The sequence below is a fragment of the Ictidomys tridecemlineatus genome, chromosome 2 (assembly GCF_052094955.1).
Source record: "Ictidomys tridecemlineatus isolate mIctTri1 chromosome 2, mIctTri1.hap1, whole genome shotgun sequence".
Lineage (NCBI taxonomy): Eukaryota > Metazoa > Chordata > Mammalia > Rodentia > Sciuridae > Ictidomys > Ictidomys tridecemlineatus.
This window is the reverse complement of record NC_135478.1, coordinates 10045291-10067187: the sequence shown is the minus strand read 5'-3', so window position 1 is coordinate 10067187 and position 21897 is coordinate 10045291. Positions and strand designations below refer to the sequence as shown.

General features: G+C 57.3%; 1 protein-coding gene across 1 annotated transcript in view; it reads left to right on the top strand.

Annotated features, from left to right (window-relative positions):
- The first annotated feature begins 11280 nt into the window (after nt 1-11280).
- The window catches only part of Cacna1a (calcium voltage-gated channel subunit alpha1 A), a 168258-nt gene continuing 157641 nt past the window's right edge, over nt 11281-21897 (top strand). The window contains 2 exon segments of the mRNA XM_078025870.1: nt 11281-11662; nt 12092-12385. Coding sequence (XP_077881996.1) covers nt 12093-12385 — 293 coding nt within the window. The 5' untranslated portion in view covers nt 11281-11662; nt 12092.

Sequence of the window (21897 nt, the reverse complement as noted above, 5' to 3'; positions counted from 1 at the left end):
AGAGACAGGGTCTCACTGAGTTTCTTAGGGCCTCGCCTTTGCTGAGGCTGGCTTTGGACTTGCCATCCTCCTGCCTCCGCCTCCCCAGCTGCTGGGATCAGTCTCCTCCTTAGAGCCTCTTTGTGATCTGGACCATAGTTCAATGCCTCATAATGCAAACTCTGAAGTGGGAACAGAACCTTCCCTGTGGGAAGGTCCATTAAAATTGTTCCCATGGCACAAAACCTTTTGAGTGGGGCCAGGCACCTTCTTGTTAATCAACTATCAGCCTGATGGCTGAGTGGTTGGGTTAAGAAGTTGAATTCAGAACCCTACTCACAATTATTTTAAGGAAGATGCTGTATTAGTTTTCTGCTGCTGTAACAAAACACCCGAGGCTGGATGTGTTAGTGAAATTCATGTTACTATAACAAAACACCTGAGACAGTTAACTTATAAAAAGAAAAGGGTTTACTTTGTCTCACCATTCTGCAGGTTCACTTCCAGTCCTCAATCAAGTGGTCACCTTGCTTTGGGCCCTGGGTGAGGAAGTACATCATGGCAGGAGAATGAGGTGGAGCAACCTGTCACTAGCCAGGGAGCAGATGGGAAAGGGGACAAGATAATGGTCCTGTATCCTCTTCAAGGACACAGCCCCCTACAAGCCCAGGACCTCCCACTAGGGACTGCCTCCACCTCCCTCCAGCCCACCTTGGGGACCAAACCTGAAACACACAGTAGCCCTGGGAAAGAGGTGGCTTCAGCTCGGGTGTCACTGAGCTCTGGTGGCCTGTGATGTCACAGTGGAGGGAGCTCACAGGAGAGGGGGTGACCACACCCAGGAGGGGCAGCTAGGGGCCCCCAAGGAGCATCTGACCTGTTGTCAAGGGTGGCAGCCCTGGGGACTCCCAGGAGGCACCCTGCGTCCCCACGCTGACCGAGCTCCAACCCGCGGGCTTCGGGGGACACCTCACAGGAGGCCGGGCCGCAGCAGCACCTCCCTGACTCTGGAGGAAGCACGGGCCGTTTCCTCCCTGGCCCGGGTGCCCGCGGGTCCCTTCCAGTGGCAGCTGGAGGTGGCTGCTCCCGGACACCAGGGAAGCGTGCCCCGGGGGGTGTCCGCTGGCCACGGAACTTTCTGGAAGTGTTGTTCCCTGGGCAGCCCAGGAGGGCAGACCTGGCACGGTGTTCACGACGGTGGGACCGAGTTCCAGTTCTGCTGAGTGTGAATCGCCCCTCCTCCGGGGCTGGTGGCCTTGGGCTGGACGCTGTGGCGTCCAGGGGGACTGGATGGCTTCATTTCCAACAGAACCCAAGGGCCAGGGACCTCCTGGGCAGCGTCAGCCTGTGGCGCTGCGGGGAGGTGCTGGAACCTCCGTGGGGCGGGGCCTAGTGGGAAGAGCTGAAGGCATGGGGGCGTGTTTCCCAGCTCTCGTGAGGCGACTAGGCCTCCTGCCCCGCACTCCGTCACGGTGGGCTGACCCGCTGCAGGCCAAAAGCAACAGGAACACGAGACCGTGAATGAACCTCTGAAGCCATGAGCCAAAAGGGAACTTTCGTCTCTCTCAGCTGATTGTCTCAGGTGTTTTGTCACAGTGGCGGAAAGCTGGGGGACACAGGAAGAGAAGGCGCAGATGTGAACAGTGCATTAGCTGCTTCCTGGCTGTCCATGGAGGCCTCACAAATGAGCCCGAGCTTAGCGGCCTTGAACCCAGTCATTTACGGGGCCATTTATGGCTTCTGCGAGTCAAGCGGTGCCCCTGTGGCGGGTCTGTCATGGGGCTCGGTGCTGGCTGGGCTTCCCTTCCTGGTCTGGACGGGGAAGGGTCACTTAAGTCTTCACGCGGCTCTTGGAAGGACTTGCTCTCGCGGCCACGCAGCCACGGGACCGAGGTCCTCTGTTCTCCACTGGTTGTCAGCGGGAGGTCGCCCTCAGCTCCTGGCCACGTGGCCTCTCTGCAGAGCAGCTCACCACATGGCAGGTGGCTGCTCAGAAGGGACAAGAGGGGGAGGGAGAAATAGAAAATGGAAAGCGCAGGGTTTTTGTGAACAAATCTCAAATGTCACATCACTTTGGCTAAGTGGGTCACTAAGTCCCACCCACGATCAAAGGGGACAGGGGAGTCACACAAGGGTCCCAGTAGGTGGGGATCACTGAGCGTCATATTGACAGCTGCTTTCCACATTTAGAGAACATTTAAGTGACATTCCATAAAATACAGAACAGACCAGAATCAGGTACAAAAGTTGTATGAAACGGTCTTTTTCCACCAGAAGCCTACATGGTGTGTGTGTGTGGAGGGGGTGTGTGTGTGTGGAGGGGGGCATGTTTCAGAGAAAACACAAATTAGGACCCCAACATCAGACTCTGCCCAATGACACAGCCCAGCACAGCCCTCAGCTGTCAACACAGCAGCCTGTAGTTTCAGGAACTCCAAAATTAGCCTCTTAGTTCATGAGCCTGAACCCTGAGTGGACAGGGGTTTCCACACACCTGAGGACAGCCTCCATCGTAACCCACGCCAAAGCTCATGAAGGAAAGGGAGAGGCTTGGAGAGGACAGAGTGTGTGCAGGGAGCGGGCGACTGTCACACATGACCGCTAGAGACGCATGAAAAGCTGTTGTAATCATGAAACAAGAACAAGATGCTAAAGAAAAGGAGCACTCAGAACAGCAGTCTTGAAATAAAAAATTCAAGCATAAGCTAGAAGGATTGAAAGATGAAAGCAGGGAAAGTTCTCGAAAAGAAGAGTAAAATGCAAGGAAATGTAAAATGGAAGGGAATAAACAGGAAGAGAGAGAGAGACGCCCAAGAAGTCCCAGTTGTTGGAGGCTTTCCAGTCTTGGTGTCAGCATGGTGACTGCAGAAGCCTTTGAGATGGCTCTAGTCCCTGACTCTAGGATGGTTCTTGCATGAGAGCCCCAAAGTGAGAACTAGGCAGTGGGTTCCCCTCAACCCCGAAAGCCATGCCATTTCATAATTAATGTAAGTGGCCATTTTATGGCCCTAGGTTTGGGCTGGTTTTTATGAAGCGATAGGTGATTGCCAAACCTCTCATTTGTCTTTTTAGGAAGTAACTAGAGGATGTGCCCGGTCACAGTGGGAATGGAAACCAAGGAGGAGGTGAGCGTGCGGCACTCCAGTCAGGGGACCCACGGGGAGGCCGCGAAGCTCTCCTGCATGATGAGGGAGAGGCCAGGGTGAAAGCAGTGCCAGAGAGGGACCTCACCCCGAGTGGCACTTGTCACGAGGATTCGGAAAAGGCTGCTTCTGGATCCCGATGTTGGTAGAGCAGCTGACTTCAGGGCTGGGGCTGGGGCTGGGGCTCAGTGGCAGAGCTCTTGCCTAGCACAGGTGAGGCCCTGGGTTCGATTCTCAGCACCACATAAAAATAAATAAATAAAAATAAAGGTTAAGTTCTTTAAAAAAAAAACAAACAGACTTCAGGATCAAATCAGTCACATGTTCTTAGGAAACTGAGAAAATTTTTCCTTTAGGACAATGGTTCACTCCAAGGGAAACTAACAATCGTGAGGGAAGGAGAAAGTGGTCCTGGTTTATTTATGGCATAAATGTAAGTAGGTGTTTTTGTTGTTGTTTCCAGGGATTGAACCCAGCTGTGTCTAACCACTGAGCCTCATCCCAGCCCTTTTATTTTTTTTGAGACAGGATCTCGCTAAGTTGCTCAGGGTTTCACTAAATTGCTGAGGCTGGCCTCAAACTTGCCATCCTCCTGCCTCAGCCTCCAGAGTTGCTGGGATACAGGTGTGCGGCCTGCACTCAGCAAATAACAGTCTGGTACACGATAATACACGCACCGAATCTCCTTGGCCTTACGATAGAACAATACTGGGCAGATGTGGTGAGGGGAGGGTTCCCCCAGGGGCTGGAGGGACGCGGTGGACCTTGGTCATCAGGCCTGTGAACTGGCCCAGCGCCTGGACCCGGAGCCCCGGGGCCGCTGCTGTCCTGCCCTCCTGAAGGGCTCGCGGTGCGCGTCTTCTTTCCCCACCTGGTCACCAGCTCTCGTAGCGCTTGACCTAGAAGGTGACACGGTCATGGGATCAGCTTGAGCGCCGTTAGACGAGTAAAATAATCATGTTGGGAAAAACAACTACAAAGCCTGACCCCGGCAAATTAACCCGTGGCTAAAAGAAGTGAATTAACCCCGTGGTAGTGAGTGGACGGAGGATCCGCGGGAAGGGGCGTGGCCGTCGGAGGAGGCCGCGGGAGGAGGCGCTGCTGTGGGTGTCACAGACTCGCAGCCCCCTGCCTCACTCTGTTCCCTTGGTGGCTCCGTCTTTCAGGCACTTGGCACCTTGAAGTATTTTCTTTCTTCATTCCGTTCATTCTGTCTCCGTGCAGCTGCCTGAGCACCGTCTGCATCTGTGCTTGCAGAACCACTGGGCATGTAGCAGACGCTCAATAAAACAGAAGAAGGGAGGAACAGACCTTGCGCCACCCTCAAAACCTCTTTGTTGCTGACTGCGTAAACTTTTTATTTTGTGGAAATTTCAGACTTACTGAAAAGTTGTATAAATAGTGCAAGGAACTCTTCCTTGTCCTTTGTCCAAGTCCCTCAAATATTAACATTTTACCGCTTATGCTTATTCCTTCCTCTGTCCCTTCCTCTCTCCCCTGGAGCTACCTATTGAGGGTCCTTGACGGGTGTGATGACCACTAACCCTGCCCACCTGGGTGTGCGTCCTAAAACACAGCCTTCTCTTACGGAACCCAGCACCATGAGCAAAATTAGGAAATCAGCATCAGATGATATTGCCTCATGGGCAGACCTTATTCAGATGTCACCCATTGTCCCAAGAAGGTCCTTTGAGAGCCAGGTAACAATCGTGGCTCCCCGGGTGGATTTGATTGACACCTTTCCTCCCACCTGGGCCAGTGCTGGGTCTTCTCTGGAGTTGGTGACATTAGCAGTCTCACAGGGCAGTCCTCTGTAGCGCACCTCTCGGCTGGACCACGGCTGGGTACAGATTATCCAAGTCGCTGTGTTTGGCAGGAAGCTCCCCAAAGTGGCGCAGCTCATCTGTCCGGGTAGGTTTCCAGGGGCCTGTCATTAGCCCACGGGATTGTCACCCATCGCTTGCGGCTCGGCCACAGTGCTCGGCTGCAGAGTGACTCTTCTGGCCCTTGAAGCTAAGGATGTAGGGCGGGAGCGGCGGGTGGTGGGCGCTCGCCTGGCTCGCCCGGGGCCCTGGGTAGGTCCCCAGCGTGGGAGGGAGAAGTTCAGCCTCTGCGGCAGCTTCTTGGATACTGTGTAAATGTCATGTTCCTTCTCAAACTGTCGCCTGTGCTTCTCAGCGTCCCTGGGAGCTGCTGCGTATTGTCATGACGGCTGCCAAAGTGTTTGCATGTTTAAATTCTGACCAAAAGAAAAACCCAAGCTGTGACTTTGCTCCCGTCCTGGGATCCCGGGTTTAAACGCTCTCCTCCAGGGAAGGGAACCAGGCTCCTGGGAGAAGCGGCTGGTTCTAGGGCAGCCGGGAGGGTCCTGGAGCAAGGAAGTGAGGAGGAGGGCAGGTCGGGGACAAGAGCCAGCCCCAAGGCACCGCCAGGGTCAGACGGGAACATCCAAGCCACCACAGCAACATGGTGTCAGACGATGAGCCAGAGAGCAGGCCCCACAGCTGACCACCCAAGGTCCCAGTGCGTCCCTGGCAAACAGATTCTAAAGGACACACCTATCACGGTCCCCTGGGATCCAGGAGGGAAGGGCTCAGGCCACCTCCCTCGGACGCCCAGATCTGCAGACCCTCAGGTCCCTTGTGTAAGACGGCGTAGGGTTTGCACGGAGCCCCCGCACCCGCCCCATAGTCACCTCCAGACACACGCTGTGTCGTGGCCACCGAGCTGTCCTGTTTAGGACCAATGACAAGGAAACGTCTGTGCAGGCTCAGGACAGACGCACTTTGTTCCTAGGGAGTTCTGATTGGCAGTTGGGTGAATCCAGGGACGTGGGCCCTGTGGGTACGGAGGGGGAAGTGATGCTTGTTCCCTCCGCCACCAAGTGTGGGCAGTCTCGGTGACTCCGCGCCAAAGAGTAGAGCAGGAAAAGGGGGACGAGTAACCCCCCCTTAGCCCAGGGTTCGGCATCCCGGGATGAGTGATGTGGGTGCCGTGCAGCCCTGGTGGGACATGAGGGGCGGGCACCGCATCCCTGTGCTCTTCTGCCCCCAAACCCGTGACCCCGGTTTCCTCATGAAAACAGTGGGCAAAGCCAGCCGAGGGACAGCGGGACACCGGGTCAGCCACCTAGAGTTGATCCAGATCACAAGAAACGGGGGGGGGGGGGGGGAATTGTCACAGTCCAGAGGAAACTAAGACAAGATGATATCCAGGGTGGCATGTCACCCTCAGTGGGTCTGAGACCAGAGCCATGAGTCCGGTTTTCAGAGGAAGCTGCAGGGAGGTGGGGGAGTGAGAGTCCAGGCTGCCTTTACAAACTCCCTGTGAACACCTTCCTCCTCCTCCTCCTCCTCCTTTTCCTTCTCTTCCTCCCCTCCCTCCTCCCCTCCCTCCTCCCCTCCCTCCTCCCCTCCCTCCTCCACCTCCCTCCTCCTCCCCTCCCTCCCCCTCCCGCCTCCCCTTCTCTCCCTCCTCCCCCCTCCTCTCCCTCCTCCCCTCCCTCCTCTCCCTCCTCCCCTCCCTCCTCCCCTCCCTCCTCCCCTCCCTCCTCCTCCCCTCCCTCCTCCCCTCCCTCCTCCCCCTCCTCCTCCCCCCTCCTCCCCTCCCTCCTCCTCCCCTCCCTCCTCCTCTCCCTCCTCCTCCTCTCCCTCCTCCCCTACCTCCTCTTCCTCTTCCTTCTTCTCTCCCTCCCTCCTCCCCTTCCCTCTTCTCCCCTCCCTCCTCCTCTTCCCCCTCATCCCCCTCCCCTCCCTCCTCCTCCTCCTCCCCCTTCTCCTCCCCCCCTCCTCTTCTCTCCTTCTTCTTTTTCTTCCTCCTCCTCCTCACAGTACCAGGGATAAAACCCGGGGTCTCATACCACTGAGATACATCCTCTCAATTTTTCTATAAATCTAAAATGACTCCAAAGTGGCAAACTTTATTTAAGAACTTAAAAACAAGTGACTCGTTTTAGTAAAGAATATTTACTGATTTGGATTTCAAATCTGAAAGGTTAATTGTGATTGATTGATGGATCTTTTCCCCCTCCTCCTCCTCCTTTTCCGTAGTGTGGATGAGACCCATGCTAGGCCAGTGCTCTAGCCCTCGCTGCACCCCAGCCCCCAAATACCACGGTCTTGGAGCCTCTAATAGCCAGCCATTCTCAGCTGCTCATCCCACGCCAGCCACATGCTAAGGCCTCCTCAACTTGATCTTAGTGGATCCCCACAGCAGCCTGTGGGGAAACGAGTCCCGTCTCCACTTTACATAGGAAGCTGAGGCTCAGAGAGGTGAAGTACTTTTCCAAAGACACACAGCTAGGTAGTCCTGGAGTTGGGGCTTGAACCTAGGTTTGTGTCCAAAGTGAGCTTTGCCTCATTTGTTCTTGGAAGTTTTAGCATCCATGAGATACATCCATGTGTCCCTGTAATGCTACATCTGGAGTGACAACCACATTTTTTTTTGGGGGGGGGTACCAGGGATTGAACCCAGAGGCACTCAACCACTGAGCCACATCCCCAGCCCTGTTTGTGTTTTATTTAGAGACAGGGTCTCACGGAGTTGCTTAGGGCCTCACTTTTGCTGAGGCTGGCTTTGAACTCGCGATCCTCCTGTCTCAGCCTCTCGAGCTGCTGGGATGACCGGCGTGAGGCACGGAGCCTGGCTGTCCTCCCACATTTTATTTGGTTTTATAAGCTGTGTGTCCTGGCCAGCCCTGAACTCCTGGGCCTCCGAGCGCGGGTGTGTGCCCCCACCTGGGGCTCACACTGAGGTGCCCGCACCCCGACACACGGGCAGCTGCTCCTCAGATTTGCTTTTATCATTTTGATCCTCACCTCCGTCCTCCTTCCCGGGGGTATAAAACCTGGAGGCAGAGACCCCACTGCTGTGGCTGATCCACCCGCAGGTCCTTGCGACCTGATGCGCGCGCGGCTGTCATCTTGGTGGTCAAATGCCTGCCGGGCTGCTGGATACCCCAGCCTCGGCTGGCAGGCGGATTCAGAAGCAGGACCCAGGGCAGGAGCCAGCTCCTGGCAGCCGGCGGTTCCCTGCTGCCGTCTGCGCTGCTGATGGGACTCTAGGCCTTTCGACCAGGTCAACGCCGGTCATTGGTGTTGGTGGGACCATCCAGGGCTCCCAGAGCTCCCCCACCAACAGCCTGGAGCACCCAGGAAAGGACGGCACTGGGCCCCTTCCAGAGCCGCGGTCATCACTCGCCCCAGGGGACACCGTCCCAGGCCACATCCCGGGGACTTGCCGAATGGAGACGGGGGCTGGGGGAGCCCTGGGGACTGAGCGGGTCACTCACCCAGGGTGCCAGGTGGGGCCCCGGAGGGCTCCTTGGTGGCAGGGAGGTCTGAGTTTGTGACAGGGGCTCTGTGGCCAGGAACACCAAGAGGAGGATCCCAGGTCCCGTGGCCCAGGGTGGCCCGACCCGGAGCAGCCTGAACGCTGTCACCGAGACACAAGACCCCAGCCCACAGGAAACCCCAACTCCACCGAGCGCAGCCTCCCTGCCACCGTCACCCAGCCCGGCCCCACCCCCCAGGACCATCACTGGGATACCTGAAGGCGCAGCCTGGGGACGTGGGGAACCGAGGCCGGCCCTGCTCTCCTGAGCTCCCACACGCTGCGCTCACTTGCCGCCCCTCCGTCTCGAAAAGCTCCTGTTGGCCATGCCGCAGCCTGTTCCTCGGTTCTGCCATTCTGGAAGCTTCCATTTTCTAGCGAGTGTGAAGGTGCTGGGCTCTCCGGGTGTCTCTCTCTGTGGATGCAGGTCCTCGTGCCTCCCGGGGTGCGCTCAGGGTGGCCCTGCTGCTTCACAGAGGAGTCAGCTACTCCGCCAGGTTTCCAATGTGGCGCTTCCAAGGTCCCCTCCAGCCGGCGACCTGAGTCCGGTGGTTAGGCCCGGATCCGTGACTGGGGCAGCTTCAGGGTCTGCATGTGTAAATGGGGCTGTTGGAAGAGCAGGAGACTTGGCCATGGTGGGCCACTCTTGCTCACATACCCTTAGGGCCTGTCATCCCAGCAGCTCCGGAGGCTGAGGCAGGAGGATGGCGAGTTCAAATCCAGCCTCAGCAAAATGGAGGCCCTAAGCAACTCAGTGAGCCCCTGTCTCTAAATAAAAGACAAAATAGGGCTGGGGATGGGGCTCAGTGGTCGAGGGCCCCTGAGTTCAATCCCTGGTACGAAAAAAAAAAAAGACCACTCCGCCATGTCTTGGGGAGATCCAGCAGGGAGAGTTGTACTTCTCCTTGCACAGTGCAGCCCTCTGGCGTGAGGACTCTCTGCATTCACGCTCGGGTACGTGCTTCCTCTTTCTCGCTGATTGTCATTTGCCTTTGAGATGTTGCAAGACAATTTCCAGAACAGAACTTGGTATTTGGTGAGTGCTCTGAGAACCTGCCCGCCCATCTCCGCACAGACCACTCCTGGTTTAGTCATTTCATCCATCGCTTGACAAGTTAGAAAATCTTAAACACGTAAGCTGCAGAGGCACCGAATGGGGACTCTATATAAAAGCATGTCTTTCCAGAATGTTCCAAATGATCTCAAATACTCAAGATGGAGCTAAGTAGGATTCAAACAGCTAATACTTTGAAAAAATGTCTTGCCTTCTTCATCTTCTTCACTCCTGTCCCCTCCCTGCACCCCAGTCTATACATGCTTTGTGAAAATTCAGTTATTTCTTGATACATCCACTTGGTAAGAGAGTTTGACATCTTATTAACAGGAAGATATGAATTACCTGTGGATCTAGAAAGTCCAAGCCTAAGGCTATTCCTACAGGTATGCATGCTTACACGCACAAAGAGGATTGGAGGCAATAATGTGTAATAGTCCAACCTGGAAAAAACCCAGATGTCCGTCAATGAGAGTAAGCAAATTGTGGCATGTGCTTGCAATGGAATATTATGCAGCAGAGAAAATGAATGTCATATGTGGCAATAGGTGAGTCCTAAAGATATAATATAGAACCAAAGAAACCAGATACTATATGACTCCATTTATGTAAAAGTCCAAACAAGGAAAGCAAAACTGTGTTGCTCAAGAATATACAACGAGGTAGTAAAACTATAAGGAATCAACACCAAAAAGTCAGGTAGAGTTTAGTGCTGAAGGAAAGAGTGTGCAGCATGTGGGTAGGTTTGTGGGGAGCTAGTGATGTGCTATTTCTCCCTATGGATCTGGTTTTACAAGTGTTCATTCCACAGCAATTTCTTAACCTGTTCATTTATGTTTTCTGTATTTTCTGCTGAGTTTATTGAACTTCACAGTAGGAAAAGTCAAATGGAAAGTAACCAAAGTGGTTCTGGAGATAAGCAAGCGCCATAGAACACCCAGAAATCCTCTCTAGCCATCTAGGGCCTGGCTGATTGCATGCCCCTGGGAGTTCAGATGTCACCTCCAGGGTCTCAAAGATGGGATAAACCTCCTACTCCTGCTCGCTGAGCCCCGAGACCTGCAAACTTTTGCAGAAGTCACCCCAATTCTTCCAGCCTTCAAAAAGTGTGTTTTGCTAAACAGACCAAATCTGCTGAGCATCGACTCTCTGCATCTCCAGACACGAATCCCCTTCTCTTTCCAAGTTTCTCCCCCACCCCCCACTCTTGCAAGATCCTGGAAGCTTCGGGTAACCGAAATGGAACCTGGAACCGGGTGGGAAACGAGGTCTGCTCCCAGGCCGGGAGGAGTCACCCCCCTCCCGGGGCCGCGCGACCATCGGCTCTCCTCTCCCCCACAAACTCGGCGAGGCCGGTCCCCCCGCGCCTCGGCGATTGGTCGCGGGCCATCATGTGCCGGCCTCTGGGTGAGCCTCGCCGGCCGGTGGCTCAGACCTCGGCGCCCATTCCCCTCCCTCCTCTGCGCCCCTCCACTCCAGGCTTATTTTAGCAAAACCTAGGGGAGGAGGAGGCGGCGGCGGCGGCGGGGCGGGTGGGGTGCAGGCACCGCGGCAGCCAGGAGCAGCTCCTGGGCGGCGCAGACCTCCTCCCTGCGCGTCTTCCCCCCTCGGGTGGGAATTTTCAGGATTTCATTGCTGCAGTTTAACCCCAAGACGAGACGCCGCCGAGCGGCACGCTGCGCGCACGCACGCGCTCCTGCTCCTCCCGAGCTCCAGAGGCCGCTTCTGGTGATTCAGGAAGGAAAAAAAAATCTTTTTTTTTTTTTTTTTTTTTTTTTTTTAAAACGCGGACTCTGCGCTTTGAAGACTCCTTCAGAGCCCTCCGGAGCGTCCCTCCCCCACCTTGCCTCCCCCACCGATTCCTCGTTTTCTTTTGGGGGAGGGGGCTGCAGATCTTTCAGGATTTTTCGGGTCTAGGAAAAGTCAAGAAAAGCAGGAGGAGGATCTTTTTCTTTTTTTGGGGGGGCTACCTTCCCCTTAGCAAAGACCTGCTTTTTATTCTTCTCTGCCTTTTTAATACACATTTTTTTAACCGGGCCGAACGCACTCCTTTTGCAAGATGCCAGCCTGACCCGCTCCTCGGAGGAATTCGAAGCTCCGCTGCGTCCCGGGGGGCGTCCTTTGCCAACCCGTTCGCTCGCATCTTAAAGGGGGTGTGCGTTGGGGCGTTTTTTCTTTTTCTCTCTCTTTTTCCTCTTTTCCCTGTGACTGATTTTTCTCCGGAGTGGGTGGACTGGGGATTGCCTGGATTCCTTCCTCGGTTATTTTTCGCTCCCGCCCCGCCCCTCCCCCTCCCGGCCCCCGCGCCCCGCCCCCGCGCCTCCTCCCGCCCCTCCTTCTCCGGGGTCAGCCAGGAAGATGTCCCGAGCTGCCGTCCCCGGCGCGGCCCGGGCAGCCGCCTCGTGAGCCCCCGACCAGGCGCCGAGCCGCCGCCGCCCGATGGGCTGGGCCGAGGCGCGTCCCCGCAGCCGCAGCTCCCGCCGCCGTCCTCCCGGGCCCGGCAGCCTCAGCACCAGCCGCGGCGGCGGCGGCGTCTTCCGCAACGTTCGCCGCAGCGTAACCGGGAGCCCTTTGCTCTTTGCAGAATGGCCCGCTTCGGAGACGAGATGCCGGCCCGCTACGGGGGAGGAGGCTCCGGGGCAGCCGCCGGGGTGGTCGTGGGCGCCGGCGGCGGGCGCGGAGCCGGGGGCAGCCGGCAGGGCGGGCAGCCCGGGGCGCAGAGGATGTACAAGCAGTCGATGGCGCAGAGAGCGCGGACCATGGCCCTCTACAACCCCATCCCCGTCCGGCAGAACTGCCTCACGGTCAACCGCTCCCTCTTCCTCTTCAGCGAGGACAACGTGGTGAGAAAATACGCCAAGAAGATCACCGAATGGCCATATCCTTTGCCGAGCCCGGCGCTGCGCCCCCTCCTCCCTCCCCGGGCTGGAGCCACCGGGGCTGGTGGGAGCTGGGGGCTCTCCAGGCTGGGGCGCGGGGACAGCGCGCGGCGTCTCCCCGCCCCGCCGGGCCCGCGGGTGCCCGAGCCCCGGGACTGGGCTGGGGGCCGGGCAGCGTGGACCCCCTTCTCAGCGCCCTTCCAAAGCGAGATCGGCCCCGGGGTCGGTCAGGGCCTTGGTGGGGGGCGGCAGAGCCGGTTCCGGAGAAGTCTGACTGCTCCCGAATGAGCCCGGGCCGGCCGGGGCCTGGGAGCTTCTGGCCACAGGGCAGGGGAGCCTGGGTAGCTGGGGCCCTGGCCCTGCCCGGCCGTCCTGGCCGCCCCTCACCGGAGTCTACAGCAAGCTCCAAAGCCGCGGCTCAGACTTCTCCATCCTTCTCCATCCTGGCCTTGCCCGGCTTGGGGCTGCGATCGGCAGGGCCCTGGGCCAAGAGCAAATGGGAGACCATGTGGCCTTCACGGGAGAGGCCGGCACTGGCCAGAGTGAACACCCAGGGTGGGCCCGGGCCTGATCCGAGATGGTGGTGGCCGGTTGGGGGCCCCTGATTCCCTCCCATGTCTGTAGGTCCCACTTCCTTCAGTCACTGGTGACATCTCTCATCTTTTGGGTGTAAAGAACCAGATCCCGCTTGCCCTATCTGGACCCCAGGCCTGGGGAGACCCGGTCTGGGCTCTTTCAGTAAGAAAGTCAGGTCAAGAGAGAAGGAAGCGTGGTCTCTCTGGGGGCCTGGGTCTTTTCTGGGGGCCATGTCCAGCTTCGGGTTGGATTCAGCTTCTCCCACCCTGGGGAGCCGGGAGGGGACCGGAGAAGAACCAACATCCATCCGTGTGAACATCTCGGGCAGGTAAATGTCTTTTTTAAAATCATTTTTTAAAATCAAAGACTCAGAGGAGGAAGGTGAAGACTGTGTTTTCCGCTGTTGAGTTATCAGAATGCGAACTCCCGTGTTTCTTTAAATCCCTGCGTGCTTCAGACAGACCTGGAACAGGCTTCCGTCTCCGGAGGTGTGGGCAGGCAAGGGTGGGGGGTTGCTTGGGCTTTCTAGCAGTTATCTAAGTATGACCCAGATTCCGAGTGGGGGGACACGCCCTGCTCCCCAGGCTGGCTGGCCACCATGCCATCCCAACGTGCTGCTTCCCGGCTTGGTTCCAACCAGCTGCCCTCAGGGTGGAAGTGCCCTGGCCCGCCGGGTTCCGGGGCTCCCCCGTGGTCCCTACCCCTCTGAGGATGGTTTTGACCACTGTGTGTCCCACGGGGTTGGCCCTTTGTGATACTGGGGTTGCCATTTAAGGGCCACAATGGGTGGATTCACTTCTGGGGGGGATGGAAATTGTGGGGTTCGGGGTGCTGAACTTGCCCCAGGGAGCGTGAGTTTGGAGTGTGTGAGGCGTCTACTTGGAGGGGGATGAAAATGAAGATTTGGCAGAAGTCCTTTCTTGGGGGGGTCTGTACCCCTCACCACAGTGTCGTGTGGCTTGGTGCTCAGGGCAGGAGCCAGGTTCTGTGCCTCCTGAATTCCAACCCCATGAGAAGCTTGTCCCTAAAAGTTAGAAATCGCCCCCCACCTCACCGCATGCAGCCCCGGCCCAGTGAGGTGCTCAGGGGTGGTGTGACCACTGCCCGTCACTGGGGTGACTGGTGAGGGGCTTGGAGGACAGGAAGCTGTCAATGTGTGCACACTGAGCGCCGGGGACGGTCCAAGGGAGGACCGCTGGACGGGTGGCTTTCTGGGTTGCAAATGGCTTTAGATCCACCTTCTGGAGCCTGAGTCTGGTGTCTTCTAAGAGGAAGGAAAGGAGGTGGGGAGCCTTCTGCGTGTCCTCAGCTCACCCCTGGCCAGCCCGAGTCCTGCAGTTCAGAGAGCTCTTGGTGAGGGAGGGGCGGGGGGACGCGCAGGTGAGCGGGGGGCTCGGGCTGGGGTTCACTTGTCTTTGGCCAGCTTGCCCAAGGCGGTCTCCCTCTCGGTGGCTTTGTGATGAGTCCCTGCCTTTTCCCCTTCCTCTCTGCCGTTTCTGTTCTCCCTCTGGCCTGAGGTAGCCAACCCATAGCCCCACCCCAGAGGGGAAGGTCCCCGCCCCATCCCCACCGTGCCACCCAGCTGGGTCCCCGGCACTGGCCTTCTGGGGAGGGATGGAGAGAGGAGGGGCGGAGACCTGGGGCGGCTGGACTACAGAATCCAAGCCAGAGAGAGGAGATGGTCTGGGAATGTCGGGAGTCAGCACAACAGGGCGGGCCGTGGCCGTGTGGATCAAACACTGTTGACATTCAAACACAGACGTGTTTAAGTTCTCCTTCTGAACTCTGAGATCAGAGTCTAATGTGCCATCAGGCATGGGCACGAGGGATCCGCCTCTTAAATGTTCACAGAGTGAGCGCACCCATGCACCTGGCACCACGGACCCTCCCGCCCGCCCCTCCCCAGCCGGCGGTGACCACGGCCCTGACTTGTAAGCCCACAGCTGCAGTTTGCCGCCTCGCGAAGCTCTAGAAATGGGGTCCCACTGGCTGTTCTCTCAAGCTGGGTGGAGGCCACTGCTGAGGCATCAGGGAGCCGCCTCTGTGGCTGAGGGTGGGTTTGGAAAGGGCTTGCTGAGGGGTGTGGGCCACGCTCGAGGAGGAGGTCTTGCTGCCTTGGGGAGGAAAAGGAGTGGATGTTCCCTGATCCTGGCTCCGTGCTCACGGAGTCTGAGAGTGACTTGCAGGCGCGGTACCCACGCGGCGCGCCCTTCTGTCCCTACGCTCAGGGGCCATTTGCCACTGCGGTGTCTTCTTCTCCTGTCCCCAGCAGCTCCGACTCGCAGCCAGCAATGACAGTGAGGAAGACCATGGAACGGGAGGTGTCTGTCGTTCCGATTTACGTTGCTGCCTCTATCTCTTCAAGTATGTCACCCGTCTTGGTCCCACGTTTTCATTCATGGGAAGATGGCTCAGATAGCTTCCGAAGAGCTCAGATCTGTCAGTTCAATGAGGTGCATCTGTCAGTTCTCCCAGGGCCCCCACTTCATGCCTCTCGTTCCTTCTGATGTGCTACCAAATGCCTCTGTCATCCTCCAGCCCTGTGCCAGAGGCTCCCCACCGCGCCGTGTAGACGTTTGAGCCATCGCAAGGGCTGGGGACGTGGGCCTGTGTGTGAGCACACTCCGTCTCCTGCATCACGCCAGGGTCCCGGCCCCTCACGCGTGTTTCTGAGAACTCCCGAAGAAGTCCAGAGTCACACTGGCATCGGAACCTAGGGACATCAGAACCTAGGGACATGGGCTCATTGGTATGGCCCCAGGTTTTTTGGGTTTTTTTTGAAAGGCGTGTTCTACCTGGGAAGCAGAGGAAGCCCTGGGAGATGCGAGAGCACATTGTGAGACTCAGCCTGTCCTGAAAGGTAGAATGTTCTAGAAGGTATTACTGTACAGGGCTGGACGGCATGAGCCGTAGGATCCCTCTGCGAGATGGGCTTGGCTGGTATTCCCGGAAGGTCCAAATTCTGGGAATTATTAACCTGGCTTTCGCGCTGGGAGTCTGTTCAACAAGGGTGTGACTCGTTCTCCACAGTTCCCGAATCCAAGAAACTCCAAAAATCAAAAGCTGAGCTCATTTGGAGACAAGACCTGATCAGGACTGAACTTATGTCAGCTTTTTCTTTGGGTGTTTTTTGGGGGGGGCTGGAGATGGGTCCCACCCGGGTCTACACACGCACTCTTGGCTCTGGCCACATCCCCGCCCTCGCGCACCCCTGGTTGACAGTGTTCATTTTCGGGCGTGTGTGTGCGCGCGTCTGGATACGTTCCTCCACAGGAATGTCCACAAGGCCCGATGAGGAGGGAGCGCTCCGTCTCCCCAGAGCGCGATGTTCACAGAAGCCCACAGCGTGGTTCACTTTAGGGTTTTCCCACTTCCTGCTGGTGTGGAAGCGGTGTCCGTGTCGCAGACGCCATACTTTGAGTTTTGTTTCTTGATCTTTCTCCGGGCTCATGGTGCCTGGTCTGATCGTCTCTCGGGATGCCCTGGGTCAGTCTCCCGATCGCCAGAGAGTGACATCTCTAGGGTGCTTGAGGCAAAGCTCGAGGGCCGGTGGGTCAGGTGCTTGTGTGCTCACAGTGGGGCCTCCCAGGCCCCAACCCCATTCTGGTCAGGGAGCCTTGGGAGGGGGCTAGCGCTTCTCGAACCCAGGTCTCTTGGTCAGTGGTGGCTCTGGCCCATCGGGTTTGGGATCTGACCTCTTGGGACTGTGCCGCTCGTCCCTGGGCTACACTTGGACCCTCCAGTTCGGAGGGTCGACCCATCCTGTCCTCCTTTCTTGTTTCTGTGAAGAGTCAGGTTTGTTGAGGCATCTGTAGCAAAATTCACCCCTTTGATGTCGTGGCCTGTGAGTCTTGATAAATGCATGTGATCACGTGGCCACCACCATCGAATCAAAAAATGGAACTGCTCCGTGGCCCCAGCTTCTCCCTCGGTGCCCCTCTGAGTCAGCACCTGCTCCCCCGGTTCCTTGCAACCAGTGATCCGATCTCCATGCCTGCACTTCTGCCTTTTTTAGAAGGTTATATAAATAGAACCATGCCATACGTAGCTTTTGGAGTCTGGCTTCACTGGGCCCTTGAGGTCCGCTCGCTGTGTGGCAGCTGGCCGCAGCCTGTCCCCTTTAGAGCTGGGGAGTATTCCGTGGTGTGGCCGCACCACAGCGCACTCATCTCCCAGCCAAAGGACCTGTGGGCTGTCCCCAGTGAGGGCCGTGGTGCACAGAGCTGCCCCCACGTTGGTTCACAGGTTTTCAGGGGGACATTGGCGGTGTGCATCCCGTTTCGCTTGGGTGAGTAAAAGCCCAGGCGTGGGATGGCCGAGTGGCCCGGCTGTGCGCCTTGAACTTGATAACAGACCCCCCGGGGGTTCGCCAAGCTGCTCGCCATTTTACTTCTGTGTCTTTGTCATCCTTCCCAAAGCCCCAGATTCTCCACGCCAAAGCACACGTGGCCTCAGGGGCTGAGGATTAGGGGTGTGAACCTTGCAGGACGAGGTGGGGTCAGACCCCAGGGAGACACCGAGGACGCGGTCTCCAGCTCAGCGTCTGCACCGGGGAGAGAAGGGCTCCCTGGCGTGGAAGGCTCTGGTTCTGCCTGTTGTGAGGGTCCTGCCCCTTACCCTGCTCATCGCCGCCACCCCCCTCCCCCGGCACAAAGCAGCCACCTGGTAAACGTTTGTGGGTGAAGCAGAGAAGCAGCGTCTTCACCTGTTGGTGGACCACACAGCGTCCCGCCGGTTGCTGTGCCGACGGTGGTGTGAGGGGAGGACACGGATGAGATGACCACGCTGACCACAGTCTCTAGGAGGGTGGCGTTTGCGTACTTGGAAGCAGTGGCCCTTGAGGGACTTGGGGCACATCTCCCAGGTGCTTGGGGTCCCATCCCTGTCCCCGTTGCCCCCCAGGAGTGAGCCTGAGTCTGCCTTTCCTCAGCCAGAGGAGGCACCGGTGGGAGGCTGGGCTCCATCCAGAGATGGCCGGCCCCCCCCGCCCGCACTGGGTGGTCGCGCTCTCCAAGGAGGCTGTCGGCCTTGGGGAGGGAACTGGTTGGCGCCCACCTGGAGGAGGACAGGGAGGAGGGAAAACCTCTTTGGATTCTGGTCAAATGGCCCCGGGGTTCAAGGGTCTCCCCGGCTGCTCCGTCTTGGGCACCGGGGCTTCAGCTTCTCGCAGGTCTGAGGGGTATGTCGCCTCCGGCAGCCTCTGTCCTGGGGGGTCCTGGAGGTTAAATGGGGTCAGGCCGGCGGTGACATGGTCGGCACGATCTCCGGGACAAAGAAGGCTCTAGGCTACGCGCACTGTCAGAGAACAGGGGCGTGTGGTCTCCGGGGCTCTGTTTGGGGGAGCTTTGGCTCAAGGCGGGCTCTCTGGCAGGAGGAGGAGTAGAGGGTCCTTCCACGACAGGCCAGGGACTTTGCCAGGCTGCATGGCGCTCCCTGGAGAGGACTCTGGGACATCTTGCATCCTCTGTTCTCTCTGGAAGCTTTCAGGGGAAAGAAAAAAAATCATGCATGCCCACTTGACCCACTTTTCCCTATTCCCTTCTGTCTAAGATAAATTTAATTCTCTCCCTCTCCTTCGGTCCCTCCCCCGTGGGTGACAAGGTGAGGGTTTTAAAGTGTATAATTAGCTTCCTGCTCTCCCCTCCCACCCGCCGTCCTGTCCTTCAGGACTGGTCAGGAGTCCGGCTCAGAAGGAGGCTGTGGGCTCAGGGCAGGTTCTGTGGCCGCCCTCAGGAGTCCCCAGCTGACTTGGCAGAAGAGCCTGGCTCGGGTGTTGGGTGAGAACCCGGGTACCCCACGCCACGCCCCGCCAGCGCCCGTCTCCTCCTCCTGGTGGCCTGGGAGAGGAGAGAATTCAAGGAACATTCCTGGAGAGGGAGCCCAGTGGGTGGGCACCTTAAGGCGCCAGCGAGGTCCTCCCCAGGGAGCGCAGAGCTTGGGTGAAGTCCACACCAGTGTCGCCGTCCAGCTGGGGTCACACACGGCTTTACCTTCTGCTCAGACTCGGGGGAGCCCCGGGTCTTCCTGAAAGGCGCTAGGCGCTCAGCGGGACCTGCAGCTCAGAATGGGCAGCCTCTGCCCCCGACCCCTGGGGACAGCTTCCTCTCATGATGGAGCCGTGAGATGGCACCTGATGATAAATGATATTCACAATGTCAAGTTCAGTTCTCCTTTTAGGCCGGTTAATGGCAGGACCCTCTACTCCCACGTCTGCCCAGAGGTACCACATTAGGTACTGCTTTCTGCCTGTCGAGCCACAGCACCAGGCTTGGATGGGGGAGGGGTGGACGTGACACATATAGGACTTGGGACAGGAAACCCTGGCTGCAGACCCCAGCTCCAGCTCATAGCTGAGGCCCCAGTCTCCTCGTCTGTAAAATGGAGAGAGCAGTGCTGTCCGAGGAGTTGCAGGGAGGATGAGACGCTGTCCCCACGGAGCCCGGGGCGTGTACAGTCAGCCTGTGAAACGCAGGCAGATCCCGCCAGGTGTGGTGGTACATAGGGCAGTTCCTGCCCAGGAGGCTGAGGTAGGAGGATGGAGAGTTCAAAGCCAGCCTCAGCAACTTAGCAAGGGCCTGAGCAACTCAGCAAGACCCTGAGTTTACATATTTATTTATTTAATTTTTTTAAAGTAGGCAGATCAGTGGGCCTCAGACCCCGAGAAGTCTGAAGTGTGAATCGTGGTCATGACTAGTTCTGAGCTGGTGCCTTCAGGGACTGAATAGAAAATTGCAGGATGTCTCTTTTGCACCCAAGATTAAAAGACTTTAATTCTAATCCAGATCCACCACCCTCTGCCCGTACAAGTCTTTCCTTCTGCCCATTTTTATTTATTTAAATAAACAGACAGCCTGCCGTGCCCACAGCCACGAATCCAACCTGCCGCAGGTGGAAAATAGGGGAGAGTTTGGGTCTGTGCTGCACATCCTAGAGGCCCCCCAGGTCGCCTTCCCTCAGTGACACAGTGTAGCGGCTGTCTGCACAGCGTTTACATTGTATCAAGCACAACCCCACTTGATACAGAATCCTGCTCTCCATCTTCCGGGGAAGACTTTAAATATGCAGAGGATTGTGGGGAGGTTCTGTGCAAATACTGCGCCATTTCGCAGAAGGGACCTGAGAATGGGAGGATTCTGGTGCCTGCAGGGAGGAAGGGTGTGTGTGGGGTTCTGGAAACTGTCCCCCCAGATGCTGAGGGATGACTGTGATGGATGTCCTGATGGATCTGTCACCACCATCAAGAACTAGAACGTGGGTTCTCAAAGTGTGGTCCCTGGCCCTCCAGGGGCTTCGGCCCTGGGGCAGGAATTCTCACCCCCATCACCTGGAGCTGCTGACACCCGGCCAGGTGGACCTCGTTCCCAGGGCTTTGGGTCCGGGTTCTGTTGGTGGGGCCTGCAGCTCTGCTGTCCCCGCGAGTTCCCACCTGGCGCTGTCACAGACCTGGCCTAGGAGGAGCGGGGAGAGGCTTGTACCTGGGCCCCGCCCCCCTTTCCTCCCATCCCCCACCCCTCCCCAGGGCAAGCGGGTCCTGCGCGGGTCCTGGTTCCCTTGCATTTTCTTTTTTTAAAATCTGGTAGATATCTACCTACACTTCAGCGGCAGACATTCGGCTTTCCTTGTTCCTGAGTTTTACATCGTCAGGGACTCAGACCTGCTCTTTTTACTCCACGCTCTAAGATTCATTTCTTGTTGAATGTAATTACCGATCGCTTACCATATTTTTCTTGGCTCTATAATATTGTGTTCTGTGATGATTCAATGATGTATCCATTTTCCTGGGTGACGGACGTTTGGGAGACACCCAGCATTTTTTTTTTTTTTTTTTTTTTTGGTTATCATGATCGGTGCCGCCGTGATGAATCAATCACTTCTGAGTAAATGAATGGATTCAAGGTGTTAATTTGAGTCTGTGTGCTTGGGGATCAGGCTCCAGCTAGAGCCGGCTGAGATTTGTCAGCGTTTATGGGCCACCAGCCACCAGGCAGAAAGTGGCCAACTATTCCCCAGTCTCCTTGTGGGTTGACCAGATAGCCCGTCCCTGCAGTGTGGATGAGCCGCTGCCTGTGGTGTAGACGTTAGCAATGCAAGTGGCCAAGCGGACAGCATGGGCTCTGGAGCAGGGGACAGGGGCTGGAGTCCTAGCTCTGCCAGTCATTGGCTGGGTGACCATGGCCAAGTCCCCTCCGTGTTCTGTGCTTTGGTCTCTGCCTTGGTTTGCATGTTCCCCGAGGTGCATTTGTTGGAAACTGAGTTCCCGTGCCACCGTGTTGAGAGGTGAGACCTCGAAGAGGTGATTCGCAGGTGGGCATGGAGCTCAGGGTTAGAGCGCTTGCCCTGCGCACGGGAGGCCCTGGGTCCATCCCAAGCACTGGGAGAGGAAAAAAAAAGATTAGGTCATGAGAGCTCGACCCTCATGAACGGCTTAATGCCATTATCATGGGTCTGGGTCCCTGATAAAAGGATCAGTTAGTCCCCCCCAGGCCTCTCTCTGGTCTTGCTCGCTTTCTTGCCCTTCCCCCTTCTGCCATGGGATGATGCAGCCAGAGGACTTCCACCAGGTGCCCGTGCCTTGATGTTGGACTCTAAACAGCTGGAGAGCACCTGTCTTGGAAGGTGAAAGGCATCCGTCCTTAGTCCTGCTGAATGGTGCTCGGTACTTGGTGATAGGATACGGGTCTGCAAGGGCAAGGGCGGTGGACGGTGGGTGGGTTCTGGTGGCCATGTTTGGGCTTCTCTGACCCAATGCTTGGAGTAGTGTGTGGCACACAGTTGGTGCCACATAGTTTTAATGTTCTGCCCTCCATTGCCAGGGCTCTCAACTCCGATATCCTTTGGCATCTGTATTGTTGACTGATTCTCCTGAAGGGTCAGCCCAACCCAACTGCTGCAAGACACCAGCCGAGGGGGAAGAGCGAGATCTGTTGACAGCACA